A 23,539-nucleotide genomic window follows, 5' to 3' on the forward strand; every position below is an offset into this window, starting at 1 on the left:
GGGTTGGACCCTGGTGGTCCCTTCCAACTGTATGGGCACTTTCACACAGCCCAAATAATGAACTTTCAATCCATTTTCAGTGCACCTTAACGATAGTTTGCAAGTGGATTTTGCCAGTTCACAAAGTGCATTGAAAGTGGATTGAAAGCGCATTATTTGGGCTGTGTGAAAGTGCCCAAATATCTCTATCTCAGCCTTCAGCGAGTTGTAATCTTTTTGCTGATGAAGGAAGGGTCTTGCCTCGATGTTAATGACTGCTATTAAAACGCAATATCTGTGAAGCGCAATAAAGCGAGGTATTCCTGTAGTTATAGTACTGATGATAGAAAGTAGCAAAGCTTAAAATGAATAATCTAAACAAATGAATTCATAGAGATCAATCACAGTCTGTTTCAATTACTTTTTTAAAAAATGAGCAGGCCTGTTCATTGTAAGCCGAGTCCTGGCATCAGCAAAGTTCCAGATCCTGCAGCACCAAAACCAGCAACGGTCACAACAAAAGTCTCTTCACTGAAACCCAAAGCTAAGCAGCCAAAGACCAAGGCTGAACCACCACCAAAGAAACGGAAAACATGGAAAGAAGAATTCCCCACTTCTCCTCAACGCCAGAGTGAGGAGGAGGGTGAGTGTTACTGTGTCAAAAGTAATTCTATTCCAGTATGCAGTGTTTTCAGATGCCAGGCCAGGAGTTCAAAATAAGACTATCCACATATTTACTTGTTAAAAGTAAAAACCAAATTTTGGCTAGAATGAATTCACAGCGTACTTGTGAAAACTGCATAAGATCAGATGCGCTTCTCAACTTAGAGTTATTCCACTGTTCAAGTCTGACTTCGACATTTCGTAGCTTCTTCATTACTGAAATGGAAGCTTTCTCAAGTGTTATGAATAGAACATACCTAACTAGGGAGAGTGTCTCTTGATGTGTCTCATTCCTTCCAGTGGTCGCTAGAGGTCACCAGAGTTACAATGAAAAAAAATAAAATGCTTGTGTTTTTGACATTTCAGACGCTGAACCTCCAACTCCCTTTGTCGCTCGCTTTTTGAACACCAGAGCTATGAAGGAAACATTTAGAAGTTATATGGAACTACTTGTTAGCGTCGCTCTGGACCCAGATACAATGCAAGCATTGGAGAAGAGTAATGGTACGGTTTGTTCACCCTTTTGCTTATGATAACTTATTGATGTTTACATATTATGCTTATGCTCAAGAGCCATATACTGGCAAGATCAAAATAGGCACATGTTCATATTGTTTCTTGACATGCTTGTCAAGAGCTTACCAGTCTTGTAACAGTAGCTCTTTGTACCTCTTGGAAGCAGGCATGGACTGGGAGATCAAAATGGTCCTGGAGCAAGCCAGTCTGAATGGCCCTTGCAATGCAAAACAGAGCTTCTGGGGGTTGGTTGTGTTTGCTTTTGGCTGCCAGCAGCTGTCCAGGGCCCAGCAGGAACTTTCCCTGTAAGTTAAATGGCCAGTACTCTCCTACTTGGAAGTCACTTTGGGAGATTATCCTGGCCTAGTCAGACTTTTTGTAGCTCAGGGGACTACAAGAAGCGATCCTGGCTACTGATTCTGATACATTTTGCTTCTCCATTAGAATTCTATAATATAAATAAGTACAGTAAAAGCTTTGTTATGTGGAACTTGATTACCCGGAATGGCCAGTTAACTGGCTTTGACCAGAGTGCTGTTCCTTAAACTGAAAAAGTCTGTTTGATAATCTGTTTCAAAGCAAGTTAGGGCTGAATAATTGCTCTCTAACTTTTATCCCAGATATGCATTTTTCTTTGCACCAGAAAGATGTCCATTCCTTTTCTATTCCAGTCTGTGGCTCAAAGTTGCTTTCAGTTTGTCAATCTTCATCCGTGCTTGCCTGAAATCATATTATGCATGTTCATCCCTTCAGACTGCTCAGAGTACTTCTGCAGGCAGCACATGCACCAAAGTCCCATCCTAACTGAGGTAGATGTGCACCCTGGCAAAGATAGGAAAGCCTGCTGCATCTTGGCTGAATTCTATCAGAATGACACAGAGAGATCACAGGCCTATGAATGTCTGGGATGAGGAGCATGAGGGCAGGGCTGAGGGCTACAGGCTACAGTAGCATGTAATGAATGAGACTTCAGCCTGAGACTGCAAAGACAAAGCAGCGTTTCTCAAGCTGGTGGTCATCCTGTTGGGCGAAAGAAAAACAAGCAGAGTCACGCAAAACTGTTGTGTGTTGTTCAGAACAGAGTCAAGATTTTATTTCCTGATGCAAGTCTTTGACTCAGTTCAATCAGAGTGAACGTTAAAGGCTTTCTTGTCATCATCCTAGCTAATCTGTCTCAATCAGCTTCTTCGGTGTCTTACCTTGGTTTCGTGGCATGTTTCGGTTTAGATACAGATAGTGATCTTATTTGGGATGATAAACATTAAACAGTCTACCAGTACAATGCAGCATATTGGAAGCATGCCTTTTATCCATAATATTATGAAAAAGAAAACATGGGTAAACGGATTTGCACAATGCTACATAAACTCATTAATTCACAATTACAAAAAAATGTTTAGTCTGAAATCTTCTAAAATAGCTGGTACAAAAGAAATAATGTAGTTACAGACCCCCTATCTTGTAGAGAGAGATTTATACGTGTTTTGCAGTGACCATTTATAGTGAGTTGGATCCTAGAAAATGTCAGTGCAAGTAGTTTGGAGGCAGATTGCCCTATTCTCCAGTAGCCCCTGTGACTGAAAAGCTGTTGTTGAGGTAACTCAGCTGGACATGACATGGGGGGGGGTTGCAGTAAGGAAGGGAAATCAACCCCCCTGTGCCTTGTACTGGTGATAGAGACATGATAGAGGTCTATAAAATTATGCATGGTTTGGAGAGAGTGGACAGGGCGAAGCTTTTCTCCCTCTCTCAATACTAGAATAATACTAGAATACGTCTGCTGAAGCTGGAGGGTGAGAGATTCAAAACAGATAAAAGGAAGTATTTCTTCACACAACGCATAGTTAAATTGTAGAACTCCCTGCCCTAGGATGTGGTGATGGCTGCCAACTTGGAAGGCTTTAAGAGGGCAGTGGACATGTTCATGGAGGAGAGGGGTATTCATGGCTACTAGTTAAAATGGATACTAGTCATGATGCCTATTCTCTCCATGATCAGAGGAGCATGCCTGTTATCTTAGGTGCTGTGGAACACAGGCAGTGTGCTGCTGCAGTTGTCTTGTTTGTGGGCTTGCTAGAGGCACCTGGTTGGCCACTGTGTGAACAGACTGCTGGGCTTGATGGGCCTTGGTCTGATCCAGCATGGCTTTTCTTATGTTCTTAGGTTCAGGTGGAAAGTTTGGCCCATTGCTTGAGATCTGCAAGTGCAATGGGTGGAGGTGGTTTCATCCAGTTAACCTCCTTTCTGTGGCCTCCTGTGCCACATGGCATTTTTCCCCAGAAGTGTTCCCAGTCTTCAGCATTTGTTTTTCAGTGTCACAGGACCTCTAAGGTTAGGGGAATGTAAGGAAGATTAGGATCCCATCCAGTGTGGTACTTGAAAGGCTCAGTACAGCAGATAGGCAGTTGGTTTCCTGGGCTTAGTGCTTGCTTTTTATCTGTGTTGGCTTGTGGAGATATGAGAAATGATCAGTATGGGGGTGCAGATATTGGCTCAAGATGCACTGCTGTTAAAGTGGTAATGAGATACATTCTTTGTAAACTCACAGTTCTTGGGTTGTGAATCACTATATTTAGAACTAGGGAGGAGTTTCATTCAAACTGGAATACAGTAAAAACTGGGATAACTGGCATCCTTGGGGACCCAGGGTTTGCTAGTCAAACCAGACGTGCCAGTTACCAAGTGGGTACCCACTTTCTGCTCCTCCACACCCTAAGAGGAGAAGAAGAAGAGTTGGTTTTTATACGCCGACTTTCTCTACCATTTAAGGAAGAATGAAACCAGCTCACAATCACTTTCCCTCCCCACAGCAGACACCCTGTGTAGGTGGGGCTGAGAGAGCTCTAAGAGAGCTGTGACTAGCCCAAGGTCACCCAGCTGGCTTCCTGTGTAGGAGTGAGGAAACAAATCCAGTTCACCAGATTAGCCTCCGCCACTCATGTGGAGGAGCAGGGAATCAAACCCCTTTCTCCACTGCTCCAAACCGCCGCTCTTATCTATTACACCACACTGGCTCAGGAGGCTGAGGAGGAGCAGGCAGCAAGCCTCAGTGGGGTTCCTGGTCATGGGCATCGTCACCCTTGGCCAAAATAAGCAGCCCCCCCCCCCAAACTGCTGATGAGCTGTGTGGCAGGCAGGTTCAAAAGGAATGGCATTCCAGTCCTTTAAATCGCTGTCCACCATACAGCTGATTACCAGCACTGAGGCAGGAAGCAATGGTTCGTGGCAGCGGGCACCCTGGTCATAGGTACTGACTGTGAGCTGGTGGCATCCATGGCTAGTGCTTGGAGCTCTCTCCACCACTGCTTGCTCTACTGTGAGAACAGTCAACAGCAGCCAGCATACCGATTTACTGTGTGCCTATAACAGTTTTTACAGTTTATTGTATGCTTTTGCTCCATCTGATTATTGTACCGAGTATGTTTCTTGTCTTTCTAGATAGCTCTGTGATGCACCTCACTTGAGTTTCTTCTGTTCTTGAAGTATGATTATAATCTAGTTGATTATATACCAGTTGTGGTAGAGATGTACAAAGAACTGCCCTTTTTCAGAGCATAGAGTTACATTATCTCTGGGTCTGTCCCACCTGTACAGCACATTAATCAAGCCCTTTCTACAAGCGTGAAAACAAAATATGTCATCACTTGCTATCTTTTCCAGCCCATCGCCATAGCAGTGTGCTCCACTTGCTTTCCATTTGTTTTGAACTATCATATTGCATTTTTTCCCCAGATGAGCTACTTTTGCCTCACATGAGAAAAATTGACGGTATGTTGAATGAAAATAGAAAAAGGCTGCTCTCCAAATTACGCTTGGAGCGCTCTTTCAAGGTACAGGTTGTCGTTTACACTCTTTACATTACTGGAAACATTATGGAAAGTGTTGCTCAATTTATGCAAGGCAAATACGTAACTGTGAGCTACAACAATTACTGCTAGATTTCTATTTTATTTTACTGTTTGTTAGCAAATGAAAGAGAGCTTTGCTATGTATGTCAATTACTATACTATATTGTTAATCTCTATCTTCACTTAAATGAGGTAGAGATTCTGGACCAGATTTCCCCTAGAGATTTTTAAATGATGAATTGTAGTGGTTTCTGTCTAGTCCTGCCATTGTTTGCGTTATAGAAAGATCTTCGCTAAACTTCTAGCATGCTCATCTGACAGATTTTCTACAGCAGAATCCTTTACGGTCTGTTAATTTGCTGCTTTTATGCTGTGTTTTAAGGCTGCTTTGGAAAGCTTTCCTGAACTAACAGTAATCAATCGTGATTCTAAAACTAAAAGTGGGGTGAGCGGAGTTTCAAGAATCAAGATGAATGGGAAAGCTTACAACAAGAAAACACTGAAGATTTCTAAAGCAACCACTAAATTAGCACAGGTATGTGTGTTTCTGCTGCCCTGTTTCTCAAAGTACACTAATACAATGCAGAATCGTTTCTTGATTGTGGTTTGCATGCATATTTGAAATGTCATGCTAAATGTGATACTTTGATTAAAAAATTTAAGCAGTTGGCACATTGCAGTATCTTAAATAACATTTTATTTTACCTTCATCCTTGAAAGCACAATATGCAGTTTTATTCTAAACTGGTGAATATATTTGAGTTGGGAATAGACAATGAGTTCTGAGTGGAACACTTTACTTCCCGAAAATAAATGCGGGTAGTTGCTGGGGGAGAAAAGTACTAACCTACCTCCACCATTTACTGTGTTGATTAATTCTGGTAAGGAATCAGTTGGTAGGCCTCCATGCACACGTATGTGTTTTTGCAGGGGGCTCTCGTTCTCATCCCTTGATCCTTGGCTGCCTGCCCGCTGGTATCTTTCAGGGCTTTTAGTACATACTTTGTCATCTGCTGTTGTAATTTTCACCTTTGGCCGTGTAAATATTGAAATGGGTTTAATTAATACCGTGAGCTTCTTTGGTCCTCATAATCTTTGTTCTGAATCTCTACAGTTTCTTCTGTCTTGAGAGCCTTAACTAACTTGAGTTGAAAAAACATTTTTCTTCACTTAGACTGCACTATTGCACTATTGCATTTGATATTTACCAGAGTCAATCTCCTGGTTGAATCTTTTGTTTGGTGCCTACTAAAGAAAGTATAGATTCCTCCTTAAAGCAGAATTCTAGACTATTACTAAAGTTACCATCAATCTGGCAGGGTGTTTCTGGGAGACCCAGCTGCACAAAGGGGGAGGGGGATAGAATTTATACTTGCCTTTCTCTTGTACCACATGATCTGTTCCCAGCTATGTTGCAGCCTAAGATGGTAAGGGCCGCCTTTGCTCATGTGACTTTCACATTTATATTGGTGATAATGACCCTGCAAAAGGAAGTAGTACAGCAAGAGTTATTAATGCTTGAAATTTTAAATAATCTACTATTATCTCCTAATAAAAGAACTGGAAAACCCATGTGAAATTACATTTTACTGGAAGCAAAGTGGAGCAGTTATGCTCAGTCTGATGTTAATAAACTCCATTCTGTATGATGTTGGAGTATGATGTTGGAGAGAATATTCACAGCTATACTTTATTTATGGTTTGTTGGGATAAATATTTATACCCAGAAACCTATTATCTATAGTTACCTAACAACTATTTGTCTCTGCAGGAGTTTGCTGTAGATCCAGAAAAAATACCATTGTGTTCTTTGTATCACTCACTCCATCACTACAAATACCATATGTTTCTGAGATGCAAAGTAGAGGTGAGTGTTCCTCTATATTATGGAGTCCAGTCAATGCAACAGAAAAATCGTACAAGGAGGGTAACCCTCAAGGACTGTATCACCTCCTCAGCCACCAGCCAGCCTATCTTTTCTGTCCCCCATCTTCAGCGTATCCTCATCAACAGCCTCTCCCTGGAACAACTCTGGCCAAGTTGTGCAGTGCCAGGCATCAGGCTGTGCCTGGTTGCATGGTGCTAGCTGTTGGTGCTGGACCAGGCCCAGTTACGCAGTGCTGAACCCACAAAGACTTGTGCAGGGCACCTGAGTATCCCCCACCCACACTATTTCTTCTTTCCCTCGTCTTTGCATCCCTATATCCTCTTCCCTATCCCTGATTTCATCCCATCCATCAGCCAACGTATCTTTGTCTGCCCTCTGTCTAGAGCTTTTCTTTCGTTCCTCCCCCAGCAACCTCTCCCCAAGAAAACTCTGGCTGAGTTGCATGGAGCCGGCTCCTAGACCCAGTTGCATGGTGGGGAACCCAAAATTACTTGTGGGAGCACCACTGAATCCCCCTCCCCCATACTGTTTCCTTTTTCTTCCTAGCAGCCTGTCATCTTGTCCCCTTTCCTTTCCCTTCCTTCCTTCCTTCCCTCCTACCCACCAACCAACCTACTTGTTATCTGCCCCTCCATCTTCACCTATATTTACTGTTTATGTACTTCTTTTACACTCTACCTTTCTCTACAATGGGGGCCCAAAGCAGATAATATCATTTTCTTAAAGCAACAGGCACTGCTTCTATCATCTTGGGGAATTTTATCTGCCCCCCACCCCGTACTGGTTTCTTCTTTCTTTTAACTTCAGATTTGTCTGCAAATTGGGGACTTTTCTCAGATTTGTAGGAAGATCTGTCTGTTTGCTTATGGCTCCAATCTCCTGATTTAGGTATCCACAGATGGGGCCACATTAAGAATTAAATGTATTGATATAGTAACACCACAGGATCTTAGGAGATTCTCTGTTCAGCAATAATTGTGTTTAAATGCAAGCTTTTAAAAACATGAAACGCTGTTGCTGATACTTGTGTACTGATACAAGTGTACATAGGTCCATATATTGCAGCGCATGTTAAATGTGTAATAGATCCATAGGTATTAAAGCTGGCTTCTGTGGAACCAGTCCATCAGCAGTTCCTTATGGGTTGATAATCATGCAAATAGGTTGCGTTCAGTGATCCAAGGGCAATGAGGATCACAGATCTTTCCCTTGTATCCTTCCCCCATAAAAGTTTGTTCGTGTAGTCATGGGACCTGTGTGGACGAATAGCCACACAGGTTACACTGTAGAGTGGGAAGAGAGTAAAACCGCCCTCCTGCCTCTTCTCCATCATTGCAGCTCTGCTTACAGAAGGTAAGAGGGCTGATTTTTAACCCCTTTCCCTCTGTACAGTCCCCCTGATTTGTTTTGCTTGTGTTGAAGTTGGCCATCTGTCACAAAATAAATACTTGTGGTGAGAGGATGCATATATTATTCATTATTTATTTATTTGGCTTTGAATCCCGCCCTCAAGTTAAAGTTCTGACTACTTGAGGTGTAAATACTGACAAAACTAATCCTGTCCTGCTTGTTTGGTCTTTCCTCAATAGATTTCTTCTGCTCAAAAAAAGAATGCAGATCTAGGCCAGGAGGAGATTGTACAGTACTGCATGAAAAATGTGAAATGGGTAGAAGAACTCTTTGAGAAGTTTGGTGAACTTCTGAGTCATGTACAGCAGAAATGTTCCTAACAAACTGTCCCAAATCTCATGTTTTTTCTACAATATTCATAACAATAAACTTGAATGCTCAAAGAAGTCTCTGGTTAGCCTAATCATGCCAGACTATTCTGCGTCAGTGGAACAAGTGGTGTTCTTGGTTCCTTGGCTTATAAGGAAAGGTTATGCTGCCACGCAAATGGAACCACAAGCAAACCTCACTGCATTTTTAACCTGAAGAATGATTTTTGTATTTTGTAAACTCTTGTATTGAAATAACTTAGGTTTATTTTTGACAAGATGATCAAAGCATGCACTATATATATATTTTTGGCTGTGATGAAAGCAACACTTAAAATATCATGGCTTTTTCTGACTCTGAATATTAGAAAGAGTCTGGGTTGGTAAACTAATATTTACATTTGGCTGACTTATTAAGTAGATCTTGTACATTTTGTAAACAGAGTTAGTGTGACAGAAAATTCTGTATATGAAAAATCACCATAAAAAGGAAATTCTTGTTCTATGGACTCCTTTTACTGCTGTTGTGTTCAGGAGACTGAACATGGAGTTGGTGCAATCCCAGGACTGGTATTTTGTCAAATTATATTGTAATGAAAACAATGACCTATTTTTCCTGTTTTTGTTTTTTGAAGAAAAGCATTTTCCATTATTCTGTGCTTTTTTTCCTTTGGAAAGAAATTAATTGTACATTTTATCTCACTAATAGTTGTATTTTTCACAGAGGAAATATTGTGACTTATAATTGTTTCATGTATCTTTGTAATACTTTCTATTGTTTTCGGTAAATCCTGTTCATTTTATATGTTAATTTCATATTGTAAACTATATATCTTGAGATAAACATTTTGTTTATACAGGCTTCCTTCAGTGTTAACCAGGAATAAGATGTTCTAGACTTTATAAGTTTGCTCTGTAAGTGCAGTTGTGTTTAGACACTGCATTTATTTTCTGATACATAAGAATAAATTTCTTAGTACAATTGGATGATTAATTGAGAGTTTAAGTGAAGAGCTACACCTGTCTTCTGGAAATCAAAGACTGATGCAGTGTTAAAACACAGCAGGCATAATTTTGTTCTAGAACTGGTAATGGCAGAACTGTTTGCTTCTTGGTGCCTTTAAAATCCTCAGACATATTTTGTAGTTTTTCTCTGAGTTTTTTTTTAATCAGTAGGGCCAGTAGGTCCCACCTAGACGACAGATGTGTTAATCTCAGATCAGTAGGAAATTTTATTTGCCAACAGAATGCCTTACCTCAGCCACTGAGTCCTCTGCTTGGATTTGTGAAAAGACTGGACGTATCTTCTTCAAATAATTTATAAAAAATAATTGATTTGTCCTTTCTCTGCCACTTAGTGCCTTAATTTCAGCCAAGAACGCAGGATTCCTTGTTCACTAGCCAACCAGGATATTCTTATATGTAGCATGGTGTATTTTCCTTAGTTGTAAATATGTTCATTGCACCTTAGATTTGTAAAGTATAATGAAGGGCTGTGATAATGAGCAATTAAACTAGGATTTCAAAATATCGAAGGACAACATCTTGATATCTTCGTTATGTTGGACAACCTCTATACTTTCAGTTGTTTTATGTGGATACAGTACCTTTTTCTTCAGTTTTGGGGGACGGAGATGCAGGAATTGAAAATTTGGAAAATTACTTTATTGGTATTTGAAAAATGATCATGTGTCTTGAAGGTTCTTTATACTGCACTTGCCTTCGATAAGCCAGGTTCTATTTACTGTGACTGTAGGTATGTTGTACTTCAAGTGGTCCTATACAAGAATTTAATTGTCTATAGGTTTACAGTGTTATGGCTGCATTTTTAACCCTCTACCTGAAATTATCTCTTTTCACATTTTATTGGTGAGATACAAGTCTACCTGCAAGGAAGAAGCCAGTACTGCTTAATCTTATCTGAAACCTCAGCATACACATGTTCCCGAGAAAGAGAGGGTGTGGAAGAGATGCAGAGTTGTCATTCTTATTTCTGCCTTTAGAATTCAGAATTTGAAGGTGAATCAGCCAATTGATGGTTCACAACTCTTAATAGTAAAGAGTTCTACAAGGCAGGGTAATATATAAAGATGTACTTTAATGGAACAAATGAAGGCTTGTTGCGTGACTGGCTCATTAATTATAAAATAAGGTAGAATTTGCTCACCATGAACCCTTCAGGAAGGGGTAGTCAAACAAGACAAGTTCTCTTAACTTTTTCAAATGTTCTTCTGTTTCTGTAACTAACTTTTAGAGGTATCTCATCTCAAGCAAACCTTCATTCTTGATTGTTGCGAGTTATTCTAACTGAATAAAGTGCTAGGGATTGCCCTGTGCCATACATAAAATACAGCTTCAGCTTTGTTTTATTCCCGTGGTGGGACTATTAGGAGAAGTGATGCCCAAGTAATGTTTTGGGACCATAGAAGAACGCAAAGGACTCTTCTGTCTTTTGCTAAGCCACCATGTTTTAAACTTCCTACATTCAGGAACCTTCTTTCATGTTTGCCATAGAAATTCCTCATGTCTGATATCGGGCCAAGTCTGGAAAAGGATTCTGGCATCTCTTCTAGGGTGCTGATCAGTTCACACAGAACCTGTTGGGCCTCATCATTCCCCCATGTTAAGTGAGATTACACCCTAAGGCGTAGCCAATGATTCTTTGTGGCTGAGCATTACATGGCAAGATCTAAGGTGGGAGAAAAGCTCTGTCTCACGAACAGTTCCCCATCATTAATTTCTTTGCTGAATAATCCCTAAAAAGCTGTTAGGGAAGTAATTGTGCTAGACAGCCAGCACTTGTGCTTTGTTTGGCAGAGTCCAAAATGCAGTATTTTTCAGGGAAATGAAATGACACATAAACCAAAACATAAATGAAGATTTAAAATTTCGTATGCTAAAGTTACAGGAGGAAATACAAGCTTATAATCCAATTAACAGGGTTACCAAGGAGATAAGAGTAACAGCAACGCTACCTGAGAAATAGTTGATTTGTAACAAAAACATTCTATACAATGCAGAAGTACCAATAAAGATAGAATTTTAGATCAGTGCTTTCTTCTTACCAAGAAGAATGTGTGCCAGAGAGCCTTTGAGGAACAGTCAGCATCCTCAAATGATTGGAGTTACATAGGATTTCACATAGGAGTATACGTAAGATCTGAAATCACTGGGACTTGATTCCACTCTAATGTACATGGTTGGACTGTAGCTGATACAGATGTTATCCTTCTGCAGGCATTGCACATACAAAATGTGGCCATACCTCTGCATTTGCATAATATCATTTTTTTAGATGATAGAACTGGTTGTGGCCACAGAAGTGTGCTCTGATGTATTCAGATTGCAGTATCAATTAGGTGTAAGACTCAACATTTAAATTATTTCCATTTTTTGAAAATTGGCATTCCGACAAGTGTGTTTGTGTTCTGCAAAACAGATTTCTAAAGTCATATACTCTCACCTTTTCCCTTCAATCTTCACATCATATCAGTGATACAAATGATTTGTACAGCTTTCTTCGCCTGGATGTTGCATCGTTTTTCTCTACTGCTTTAAGTAATATATGTTGAAAAGGAAACTCAACCAGTCTTCCAATAAACAGTCTTCATAGAGGAAATATATTTTAAATATTTAAATTTTTACTACTATTTAAAGTAATTTAAAAATGAACAGGCCAAAACTATAGGAAATTGAAAATATGAGTGTATAGTTCAGATTTTGCTGATCACAATTTATGTTTGGCTTTATACGCTAACAACTTTTATAAATTACACAATGCACATCCTATATATCTTACTTTTTAAGTTAATGTTCACATCATTCACAAATGCATGGTAATGCTTATCTCCTCTATGTATTGCAAAACTTTAGGCTAGGACTAATAAGATACCTTTTGCTTTTTAGTCCAATTTTCAGGTGGTCCATAAAAATGTATAGAGTTATAAAAAGAGTCATGATTTTTTGTAACGTTTTGATGTTACTAAACACATTAAAGTGGAACATTTTTTTAATAAAAGATTGTTCAGTGGCTTATTAACTGAGATGTTTTTTAAAAACTGGGTGTCTGAGGCAAGAGTTTAGATCACTTATAAAATGTGTACAGTTTTCCATTCTATTAACTCACGTGGTGTGTCTTAACTTGTTTGGGAGACTTGCTGGCCTCCTTAAAACATCTTTGAAATCATTAAAATGTGTGTTCCTGGTGGTCACAATTAAGACAAGGGTTTGGGGTGGGGTTAGTGTCTGTGTCACTATAACTGTGCATACCACACTGGAAGTTGCCTTTGGCGCTCAGGTGCAGGAGGAGGGTGTTGTATTGAGAAGAATAAATGCACATGATCAGTCATTCACGCTTGATATAATTCCTGCTTGGCAGAAGTTGCAGCCATGGCCAGTTTTGGCCAGCTGCAAGCTTCTCTGAGAACCTCTTTGACAGCTTGCTGCTAGCTAACACGTTGTTTCGAGTAGCCACTATCTGTAGGGCAGCTTCCCCCTAGCATTTTCACTGTCAGACATTTCTGCTGTTCCCTACAAGGAAAAAATGGTTTATGAGTTTCCAAAGAAAGAAGAGTTGGTTTTTATATGCCAACTTTCTCTACCACTTAAGGGAGACTCAAAACAGGCTTACCATTACCTTCCCTTCCCCTCCCCACAACAGACACCCTGTGAGGTAGGTGCGGCTGAGAGAGCTCTTAAGAGAGCTGTGACTGGCCCAAGGTCACCCAGCTGGCTTCGTGTGTAGGAGTGGGGAAACAAATCCAGTTCACCAGATTAGCCTCCGTCGCTCATGTGGAGGAGTGGGGAATCAAACCCAGTTCTCCAGATCAGTGTCCCCCGCTCCAAACGACCGCTCTTAACCACACCACCACACTGGTTGTAAAACAGGTTGATTTTTTTTTAAAGTTCATAAATCTATACATTGCTGGTAAATTCTGTTGTGTTCTTAGAGCAGTAGAAATATTCATTTGTGATTAGGCAAAGTAGTGAAGCTGTGCATTTTAACAAGAACATCTGAGTTCAGACTGAAGGCTGATGTACACAACACTGCCAGCTTACCTCTCACAATAAACAACTGCAACTCAATTAACCAAAAAAATCTCCTTCACAAGAAAGGTCTTCCTAGAGTGAATCAGCATCTTCCATGTTAAAAAAGGACAGACAAGGATGTTATGAACACTTTATTTCAGCTTTTCTTTTTAAAAATTAATTTGGCCAATAAAGTGGCTTATGTTTAGTTTCTCTATATTGTGTCATACAAAAACAGACTAAATTTTACAGTTTCAATTGGCATATTATAATGGACCAATACTGTTGCCTACTTCACAATCCTCCGTTATTAACTACTAATATGACAGTTTCTTCACTGTGGTCCTTAAAGTACTGGCTCAGCTCCAAAGCCCATGCGTCAGCAATATCTGGCTGTTCGTTCCCTACCTGCTTTCTCCCTGCCAATTAATTTTGTGTGCATGAAAGCTGGCTATGATGTTTTACAAACATTTTCATATGTTCTGGTCACAAGCTGGCTGAAGATCTAATTAAATGAGGAATGGAATACAACAAGGAATGTGGATACTTGTCACATATTGAGGCCAGATGTGGCAAGCTGAGCTCATCTTTTACTCCCTTGACTTATAGTTTCTATTGGGGAAAACAAAGCATTCAATATTACCAACATGGCTCACAAGGATTTTTTTCTGTTATAATCCACTGCATACATTACTAATGTTGGAGGAGAGTGTTACGGATTCCATGGACTGCCAAAAAAACAAATCAGTGGGTTATAGATCAAATCAAGCCTGAACTGACCCTAGAAGCTAAAATGACCCTAGAAGCTAAAATGACTAAACTGAGGCTGTCGTATTTTGGTCACGTCATGAGACGACAAGTCACTGGAAAAGACAGTCATGCTAGGAAAAGTTGAGGGCAGCAGGAAAAGAGGAAGACCCAACAAGAGATGGATTGACTCGAAGCCACAGCCTTCAATTTGCAAGATCTGAGCAAGGCTGTCAAAGATAGGACATATTGGAGGACTTTCATTCATAGGGTCGCCATGAGTCGGAAGCGACTTGACGGCACTTAACACACACACACACACACACATTACTAACCTTTAAAAAAAACTATTCAGTATCCTATCTTGATTCCCTATGGGGATCCAAAGAAGCTTATAAAAGTACAATTCAAATATGCAGTTACTCCAGTCTAAGCCCAATGAAATCAGTGGGATTAGACTAGAGTACCTCTGCACGGGATTGCACTGTTAGAATCTCCAGCTGCAAGCTAAGGGTTTTAGAGCCCGTAAGAGCCACACCCAGAATAGATACCTGCAAACGCAGGCCAAACAGCTCAGCCTAAAACCCCATCAACTGTCATAAAGATGCTAACCACCATTCTTCCCTGTGTACCAATTTATGTCTTTTCAATTACAAGAGAAGAACTCTGCCTGTGCCAAAGGTTCAGGAATTGCTTCCATGACGACCTTTGTCATGTGAATAGCAGAACAGTTTTTTTACAGCAGTCACTCTTAAGGTAATGCCCAAGAACAACTGCTATAGGAATTCAGTGCTCATTCCCGGCATTATCTTGGAAAAACCTAGCATCACTGTTTGGCTAGGTGCTTTTTTAAAAAGTTTAAACCCTTTAAAAATAATTTCTAATTTTTTTTACTGATAGAATAATTTTATCTTGGCTTGGTTTGGAATCTGGTTTTCAGAGGTTTTCGGTCCCAGCTTCTTCGTTCATATTGCATCACAGGCTCCTTCCGCACTGCAATGATTCTGTGTAGCTTTCATTGCAGAGATGAGGAAATTCACCAATTGCCTTTTCCCTTATATGGCAGAAACAAGGGCTAGATACTTAAAAAAAAGAAAAAGAAATAAAAGTTGGGAGTTCAGAGGAGCTATTAGATTGTGATAATAAAATGTTACAACCTACAATGCTTCCTGTTTTAAAACCTGAAGACTCCCAAGTTGTGGGGGGAAGATGGCTGCGAGGGGGCTGAGGTGCTGCTGTAAACAGGGCCTGCAAGAGTCCACACCTTCCCCTTCCACATGGCATAGGGCTGCCAGGTTCCTCTTCTTTGGGGTGGAGCCTGAGGAGGGTGGGGTTTGGGGAGGGACTTCAATATTATCAATAAATGTTTGGTTTGTATACCTGCTTTACAACAAAAACACAAACCTTTATTGGCATAATTACAATGCCATAATCATAAATCCATATAAAATACACTTAAAGCATAATATAGATTGGACGGATACAATAAAACTCCATATAAACTAAGATATTATAAAATATACTAATTAAAAGCAGTTTTAATCTTAAGCACTTCTGCGAGATATTGGGCCACCGTCCTAGTTATTTCAGGGATCGAATTGTTCAAAAGAAACTGACATTTAAGATAATTATTCAAAAATCTTTTGGTAGCTAATAAAGTAGATAGCAATCTTTCCCGCAGACATTCATAAAGAGGACATTCTAAAATTATGTGATCAATGGTGTCAATAGAGTTAGAGTTACAAGAGCATAGACGTTTGTGCCTTGGAATCTGGGAATAGGGACTTCAATATCATAGAGTCCAATTGCCAAAGTGGCAATTTTCTCCAGGTGAACTGATCTCTATCTGCTGGAGATCTGTTGTAATAGCAGATCTCCAGCTAGTACCTGGAGGTTGGCAACCTAACACAGTATGCAAATATACTTCGGCTATGATACAAGCCAGGTCCATCAAAAAGTGCAGCAAATCAGGAGACACGAAAGCAGGCCAAAAAATGGGATATTGTCATGTAGATGTTCCAAAACAAACAAGAACAAAAATCCAAGTTTGAACATAAAACCATAGCAAAACCTCTGCCTGGAAGCAGCCACAGAAATCCACAGAAGTTTCATAGAGAAGAAGGGTTTAACATTAAACATCTTTTCATCTGCCTGCAAAACTGACCACACGTGCAGAATCCAATTGAACATTATGAGTGGGAGAAGAACTTGTGGAGGAAATGGCATTACAGGCTTTACAATATGGACAAATAGGTATATCAAATCAGGCAATTACAAATTTTTCATCTCTACTTGAAAAGTAAGTTTTATTTAATTCAATTGGTGTTAAGTGTTCTGAGGGTTACTGCAGCTTTATGTACACTTACCTATGAAGCAGTCTCAATCCCCACTGAAATCAGAGGAATTTACTTTCAACTACAGTGAGCTTGTGAGCAGGATGTTAAGTCACTTTTAAAAAAAACAACTAGTTTTTTTCAAGGTTGACAAGGCAGGCATTTCTACATGGCTATAATCCTAAACATTTACCTTTTGTGATTGTTTAAAATTCAGTGCATGAGATCGCCATTCTTAATGTAGACATGCCTACTTTCTCCTATATTTCCATAGTTAACAAAGTGTTAATCATATGAACCATCTCCAGTTCTTCTATGAACTCTCCTTGAAAAGTAGCAATGCTATTAAAGAGGGGAGGGAAAGAAAAGTAGCAATGCAATTGTCTCAAAAATGCAGTTTATATAAGTGGCAGGTATCTCATTCAAGGAAGCTGAATACTTTTTGTTAAAAAAATAATCACCTTTCCCTGTTTTTCTTTTTCTTTTTTTTTTATATAGATTTTATTGGATTTTATACTAAAAATTTTCCATTGCATTAAACAACATCTATGACAATATAAAATTTCAATTCTAACCTAAAGTTGTTATAGTTCCATAACTTATAATAAAGAAAAAAAAGAAAAAAAAAGAAATGGAAAATTTTGACTTCCCCTTCACCTCTATCTTCCTCTTAATAAAAAGTTCATCTCGTCGTAGTTAATCTAATCTTAATAAACTATCAATATCCTGTATAAAAAAAACCATAATCTGTTAGTAAATATAATTATGCTTATTCATTATAAAAAAAACCAAAAATAATCCTCTGGATCAGATTAGAAAATATTCTTCCATTCTTCCCAATTTTAACTCATATTCACAATAATGCATCCACGCCTCCCATTCCCCCAGAAACCGAACGTCATTTTCTTCATTTAGAATAGCTGTGAGTTTTGCCATTTCTGCCACTTCAAACATTTTAACAATCCAGTCTTTTTTCTCAAGAATTTCTAGCCCTTTATTCCCAAAATGATGTCTTAATCTTAATTCCACTACATCATTAATAGCCATGCCACCCGTCCACACTATCAAAGCCTTTGGATCCAGCAATCATGTTTAAATCAATCCTTTATCCATGGTCTAATACTTCCTTCTGTAACTGAAATAGGCCAGTCAGGTATGGGAACAGGATTTCTTTGTTCTCTCTCATTTCCTCAGACAGGATACGTATCCAAAAATAACTCTTTCTGGGCTTCATCTCCATCGTGGCTTCAATCTGTATTCCTTGCCCTGCTCTCTTCTTCCTTATATCCACACGTCGTTCCATGACTTTTTTAAATGAAAAGTCTATTTCTTGTATGTCTGATCTCTTTATCGCCGGCTGGTTGCTTTCTTGAACTTCTGTCTTCTTCTTTGTATCCTTGTATTCTTCCATGACTTTTTGGGCAGAAGAGTCCATTGCTTGTATGTCTGTATTTGTGGTCATCGTTTGAATTTTCAAGACTTTTATGTCTTCTATAACCAGATCCAACTTCTGATTGCCTACCTGTGATGATTGATCAAGAGTCGTCATCATTGAAATCAGTTGAGCCATCTGTGTTGAAATCTGTTTTAATTGTTTAATTGTCGCCTCAGAATGTTTAGCAAACATGTCCTGTATTTTTTTTTCCATGTTTGAATTCTGTAAAATTCCCTTTGATTTCATAGGAGCAGGGCTATGTATTAAGCCAAAAGAAGCTGGTAAAATACATGTCCACAGACAGGGCCTTTAAAGTTCTAATTAAAAGATAATAATTCAAACATCAGCCTTATAATTTTTTCGGGTTGAAAAGAGTCGAAATTGGCTCTAGAATTGCGTTTTAAAGTTTTGAAATACCAGTGAGTTTTTTTCGGTCGCTCTAGGTCGGGCTGATCAGGAAGTATACAGGAAGTTGCTAGTGCCGTGGACCTTCTACCGCCTCTTCTCGATGGTTGTTCCTTCAGGAATGATTTCCAAGTAACTCGAGTGCGACGCGTAATCGGTCCTACAACTACTTCCTGTTATTTTAGTTCCGATGATAGATAGGTTGTTATAGAGGGTCTTCCGTTCCAGGCGCTCCCTTACTGCAAACGTGGCAGGATATTCTTCGCCGGAAAATCAGGAAGAAAAATCACCCTCCCCTTCCCTTGGACCCATTGGTGATAGTTCTTGTCAATCAAAAGGTATCCTTCCGACTCTTTATTATGGTTTAGGCTGATCGGATTGATAAGGCTCCTGTCGCTAATCCCGATGGCTAACTCAGATCAAACTTTTTCAGTTCGGATTAAGGAGGAATGGGGGTCCCAGAAATATTCTTATCAGCCCCCCGTCTGTTCAAGTTTCCAGTAAGTAGACGAAGAGTTCTTTTGTACTCACTTGGGTGTCAAGAAGTGAGGTTCTTTTCTTTATGTAGTCCTTATGTTGGTATTAAGGTGGTGGAGGGTGGAGCTTGATGCCTAAGTTGCGTTTTGGCGATGTCCTTCCCTAGTGCCCTCGCAGGACCGGCGTCCAGGACTCCGAGGGGCTTAAAAAGCCCCCTCAGAGTACCTAGGAGGTCAAACCGCGTTTGCGGGCTGCAGGGAGTTCCTGCTTTCCAACCCACTTGCAAGGGTCGGATTGGGGTATCTATGTACCCCAGAAATAACGCAAACTTGGATTTCTCCCAGGACAGCCTGGGGAAATGGAGTGCTCTCCCCAGCAGCACCACCGGAAGTCTACCTTTCCCTGTTTTTCGGTAGTGATGATACATAGTTTCAAGAGATGGAGAATCTCATCTACTTTTCACATGAAAGTTAATGAATTGTCTCTGTGTTATGTGCTATCAAGGTGTTTCCAACTAAAGGTAAAGGTAAAGGTCCCCTGTGCAAGCACCGGGTCATTCCTGACCCATGGGGAGACGTCACATCCCGACGTTTTCTAGGCAGACTTTGTTTGCGGGGTGGTTTGCCAGTGCCTTCCCCAGTCATCTTTCCTTCCAACTACCCTGTGAATTAATTTTCTTCATGTCAGCTTTCTTCATTGTCCAACTCTCACACTCATACATAGTAATGAGGAATACCATAGTATGAATGATCTTGATCTCAGTCTTCAGCAACATTTCCTTATACTTAAAACTCTTTTCTAGTTCCTTCATGGTTGCCCTTCTGAGTTATAGAATTAGTAAGATTGTATTTATTTAATTGGTTACATTAATTATTGTTCATCTTTCTCAGTGGGAGTTATCAACTTTACTATTCTCATCAACAAGGGAGGGCCCATGGCTCAGTGGTAGAGTATCTGCTTTGCATGGAGAAGGTTTCAGATGCAATCCCTGAAGTCTCCAGTTAAAAGGATGGTGTGAAAGACCTCTACTTGAGACCCTGGAGAACCTCCACCAGTCACAGTAGACAGTTCTGACTTCGTAGACCAATAGTCTGGTATATGGCAGCTTCATGGCAACAGCCATATTTTCACAGGCTGCTTTTCATTTCATATTTCCCACCGCACCTGAATGAGTGTGCAACTTACAGAAGCTGCTCAAAGTATAAAATTTTCTGCTTGAAGCAATACAATTAATTGGTTTTCCACAGTACATCTTGTATGGATGAAAACTATATAATGAAAATCCATTTGTCTCATCCAAACGGTAATGGCTACAGATGCATGTTTTCCATGAGCAACTGTTTAAAATGTGTTCCTTGTGCTTCAGAGTGGCTTCATCTGGGCTGAATGCAACCATTGTTCATATGATGAAATAAGATGCAGATGAGGGCTTGTTAGAAATAACTGAAATATTTATCAAATAGTTACGGTGAATACTATTCGATATAATTCAACAGTGCTCTAGACATAGAATCAAATTATTCATTCTGTTTATTATAATCCTTTTATCAATATTAAAAAGTTAAAAGTGTTGTTCTCAAGCACACATTTAAAATTTTGTAAAATGAAGGCTAAGTTCAAACAATTGTTTAGAGCAGAGTTATTACAAATTTGTTCACTTGAAAGAAATTCAGACATAGGATACAGACTAGCCTAGTGTTTAATGTTTCTGTATGTGCCTTTAAGACAACTAAACTTTGGTTATCTAATGATCATTGACATATGTAAGCTATGGGTGGTGCACACACATAACCTTAATTTTGTCCTGAAGTCATCCAATGCAAGGAAAAACCTACTTTGGAGGAAACAGGTAACTAGGGACACTTGAAAACCTGCTTGTTCAGCTCACAGTCTGTTTGCTGGTCACAAACAGGGAAACTGTTGTTTTAAAAACATTTTTACTGTTTGGTATTCATTTACTGACATTATTTTGTGCATATGCATTTTCTACAGCACGGTACAGAAGTCATGAAGTCATTATTCTTCCTCACATCATCTAATCACCTGACCCAGTGCAGATGCAAAAGACCCCAACAGGGCAAGGAAATGAAGCTTCACCTCACAAGCTGAGCCCCAAGGGAGGGGAACATCTTGCATAATCCCCACAGAGAATCAGGACATTTGTGGGAGAATCGCAAGACAATCCAGCCAAGCATAACCGGTCCAAATTAGCATTTGACCAGCCTTAATATTGAGAATAGGTTTCAAGCATGAGAACTGGTTTAAATTAAACTCTACCGCATAGCTACACTGCAGAGTTAAGCTTGTTTAACAGTCATTCCTTTTTCCATGTTATCTCTGGCAGCTGTACAGAATTGTGAAGGGGAGTTCAGCACCTTATCAAACTATAATTACCATGCTTTTTTGGAGGCAGCCAGGACAACTAAAGTGGTATAATACTGATGCACGAGTGTAATATAGACATGCCCCAGATGTCTACATTTAAGCGTTAAGGTAGAAACAAGCAGAGACATCCTAATTTCCAACGGTTTAGCTTAGGACAGCGCCCTGACCTGGATGGCCCAAGCTAGCCCGATCCCGTCAGATCTCAGAAGCTAAGCAGGGTAGGCCCTGGTTAGTATTTGGATGGGAGACCACCAAGGAATACCAGGGTTGCTGTGCAGAGGAAGGCACTGGCAAACCACCTCTGTTAGTCTCTTGCCATGAAAACCCCAAAAAGGGGTCGCCATAAGTCGGCTGCGACTTGACAGCACTTTACACACATACACAGCTTAGGACAGCACTGTCAAACTCATATGCATGCTGATGTTCAGTTTGGCCTAGCCTTCTGACAGCCCCATCCTCTGCACAGCTGATTTCAATGGGATCAGAAGTGCCTGGCACCACATTATTATCACAATATTACACACAGCTACAGTGCCATCTGCATTCATTTGGGCATCAGCACTCTGTCCCCCTGTCTCACCATAGGCTGCAGAAGCTCCCTCCAGTTTAAGGATCCTTCTATTGAAGTAGGGGTCGCTTAAATTGCAGGAAGGCTCTTTTGGCAAGAAAAAAGCTGCCGGCTTTTCTCAGTGGAGTGGTAGAATCCCGGCCACAGGACAAGTAGACTTACTGATAAGTAAGCACTCATAGAAACCAAACACCTGAATCTGTGAATCTGGATGGGGACACACAAGAAGTTGCATTAAAGAACACTATTAACAATGCCTTAAACACAATCAGTAGCAGAAAAACTAATGTGTCTGTAACCGTTATCCTGACACAAGTCACACATGTACAAATACTAAAACAATCCACATTTCCTAATGGCAAAAGTATGATCATCCGTAAGTTCGTCGTCCAGGACTGCAGATTTCACAATGCAAGCTGGCCTTGAAAAGACTGAGAAATTCATCTCAGCTGATCTGTATAAATATAAACTAATCTATACACACAAGCAGGATTACAGCTGAACATCAAGGACAAAAGTAACGACTACTGAGGGGTTACACAACTTTAAGGATGACAATGAATAAACTGAAATCGTTAAGGTTACCTGTTTCTTGGCTAAATCATCAACCAAAAAGACTGCCACCAAGTATTCTGAAGGAGATTGACAGTGCAGTCCTAAGGGGGGAGGGGGAAAGGATGACCTTAAAGAAAAACATAGTTGCTGCAGATGGTGTTCCAGGTTCCAGCCGCTTCCAATTCAGCCCTGGGCCCAGTGCCCTCAGAGCTAGGAGCACTCACCCTTTGTGAATGGGGTACCCAGGACTGCACCATGGAGGGATCAGCCACCTGTACAGATGTGCAGTTCCTTCCACATCCCGAAGTGGCTGGATGCTCAGCAATGTCTCTTCTGTGGGGAAGCTGGCCAGCATGGCATCCAGGAAGCTGTGCAGACAGCGGCTCACCAAGGTCTGGGTGAGGCCTTGAGGACCTCAGCCACAACCTCTTGGAAGGATCCCCTTAAGGAGAGCAGGATCTTCTGTAGAGCAGGGCTGGCATTGGGGGGTGGGGTGGAGATCCTGGCCTTTGAGAGCTCGCGTGAGCTCGTCACACAGGATCTGGATGGCTCCCTGTCTGGATGGAAATGATCCAGACAGGTACCGTGGGACAGAGGCCTGGTATCATCAAGCATGGCACCTTCTCTGCCATCACTTTGCCACCCAGACGTGGAGCTCAGGCAGTAAGTGGATGTGTTGAGCACTTAACAGAGGTAGGAGGGGCTGGGGCCTACAGATACAGGAGGCTTCATTCAATACAGTCATAGGTGTTAGGGTCCATGTGGTCCAGGCACCCTTGGTCCCCATTCCCATGGAGGGGTCCCTTGTGTGTGCAGCCTCCTCCTGATGCCCAGTGCCCATTGTGAAAATGGGGGGGGGGAGAACATAAGAAAGGCCCTGCTGGATCAGACCAAGGCCTATCAAGGTTAGCAGTCTGTTCACACAGTGACCAACCAGGTGCCTCTAGGAAGCCCACAAACAAGACGACTGCAGCAGCACCATCCTGCCTGTGTT

At 40.6% G+C, this 23,539-nt stretch overlaps 1 protein-coding gene across 1 annotated transcript in view; it reads left to right on the forward strand.

Moving 5' to 3' along the window:
• QSER1 (glutamine and serine rich 1) overlaps nt 1–8,646 on the forward strand; it is a 37,696-nt gene extending 29,050 nt beyond the window's left edge. The window contains exons 8-13 of the mRNA XM_056850976.1: nt 420–622; nt 1,009–1,146; nt 4,891–4,988; nt 5,389–5,541; nt 6,778–6,873; nt 8,484–8,646. Of these exons, the coding sequence (XP_056706954.1) occupies nt 420–622; nt 1,009–1,146; nt 4,891–4,988; nt 5,389–5,541; nt 6,778–6,873; nt 8,484–8,624 (829 nt within the window). The 3' untranslated portion in view covers nt 8,625–8,646. The remainder of the gene's footprint in view (nt 1–419; nt 623–1,008; nt 1,147–4,890; nt 4,989–5,388; nt 5,542–6,777; nt 6,874–8,483) is intronic.
• The last annotated feature ends 14,893 nt before the right edge of the window (nt 8,647–23,539 follow it).

The sequence above is a fragment of the Euleptes europaea genome, chromosome 6, assembly GCF_029931775.1.
Source record: "Euleptes europaea isolate rEulEur1 chromosome 6, rEulEur1.hap1, whole genome shotgun sequence".
In the NCBI taxonomy this organism is placed as follows: domain Eukaryota; kingdom Metazoa; phylum Chordata; class Lepidosauria; order Squamata; family Sphaerodactylidae; genus Euleptes; species Euleptes europaea.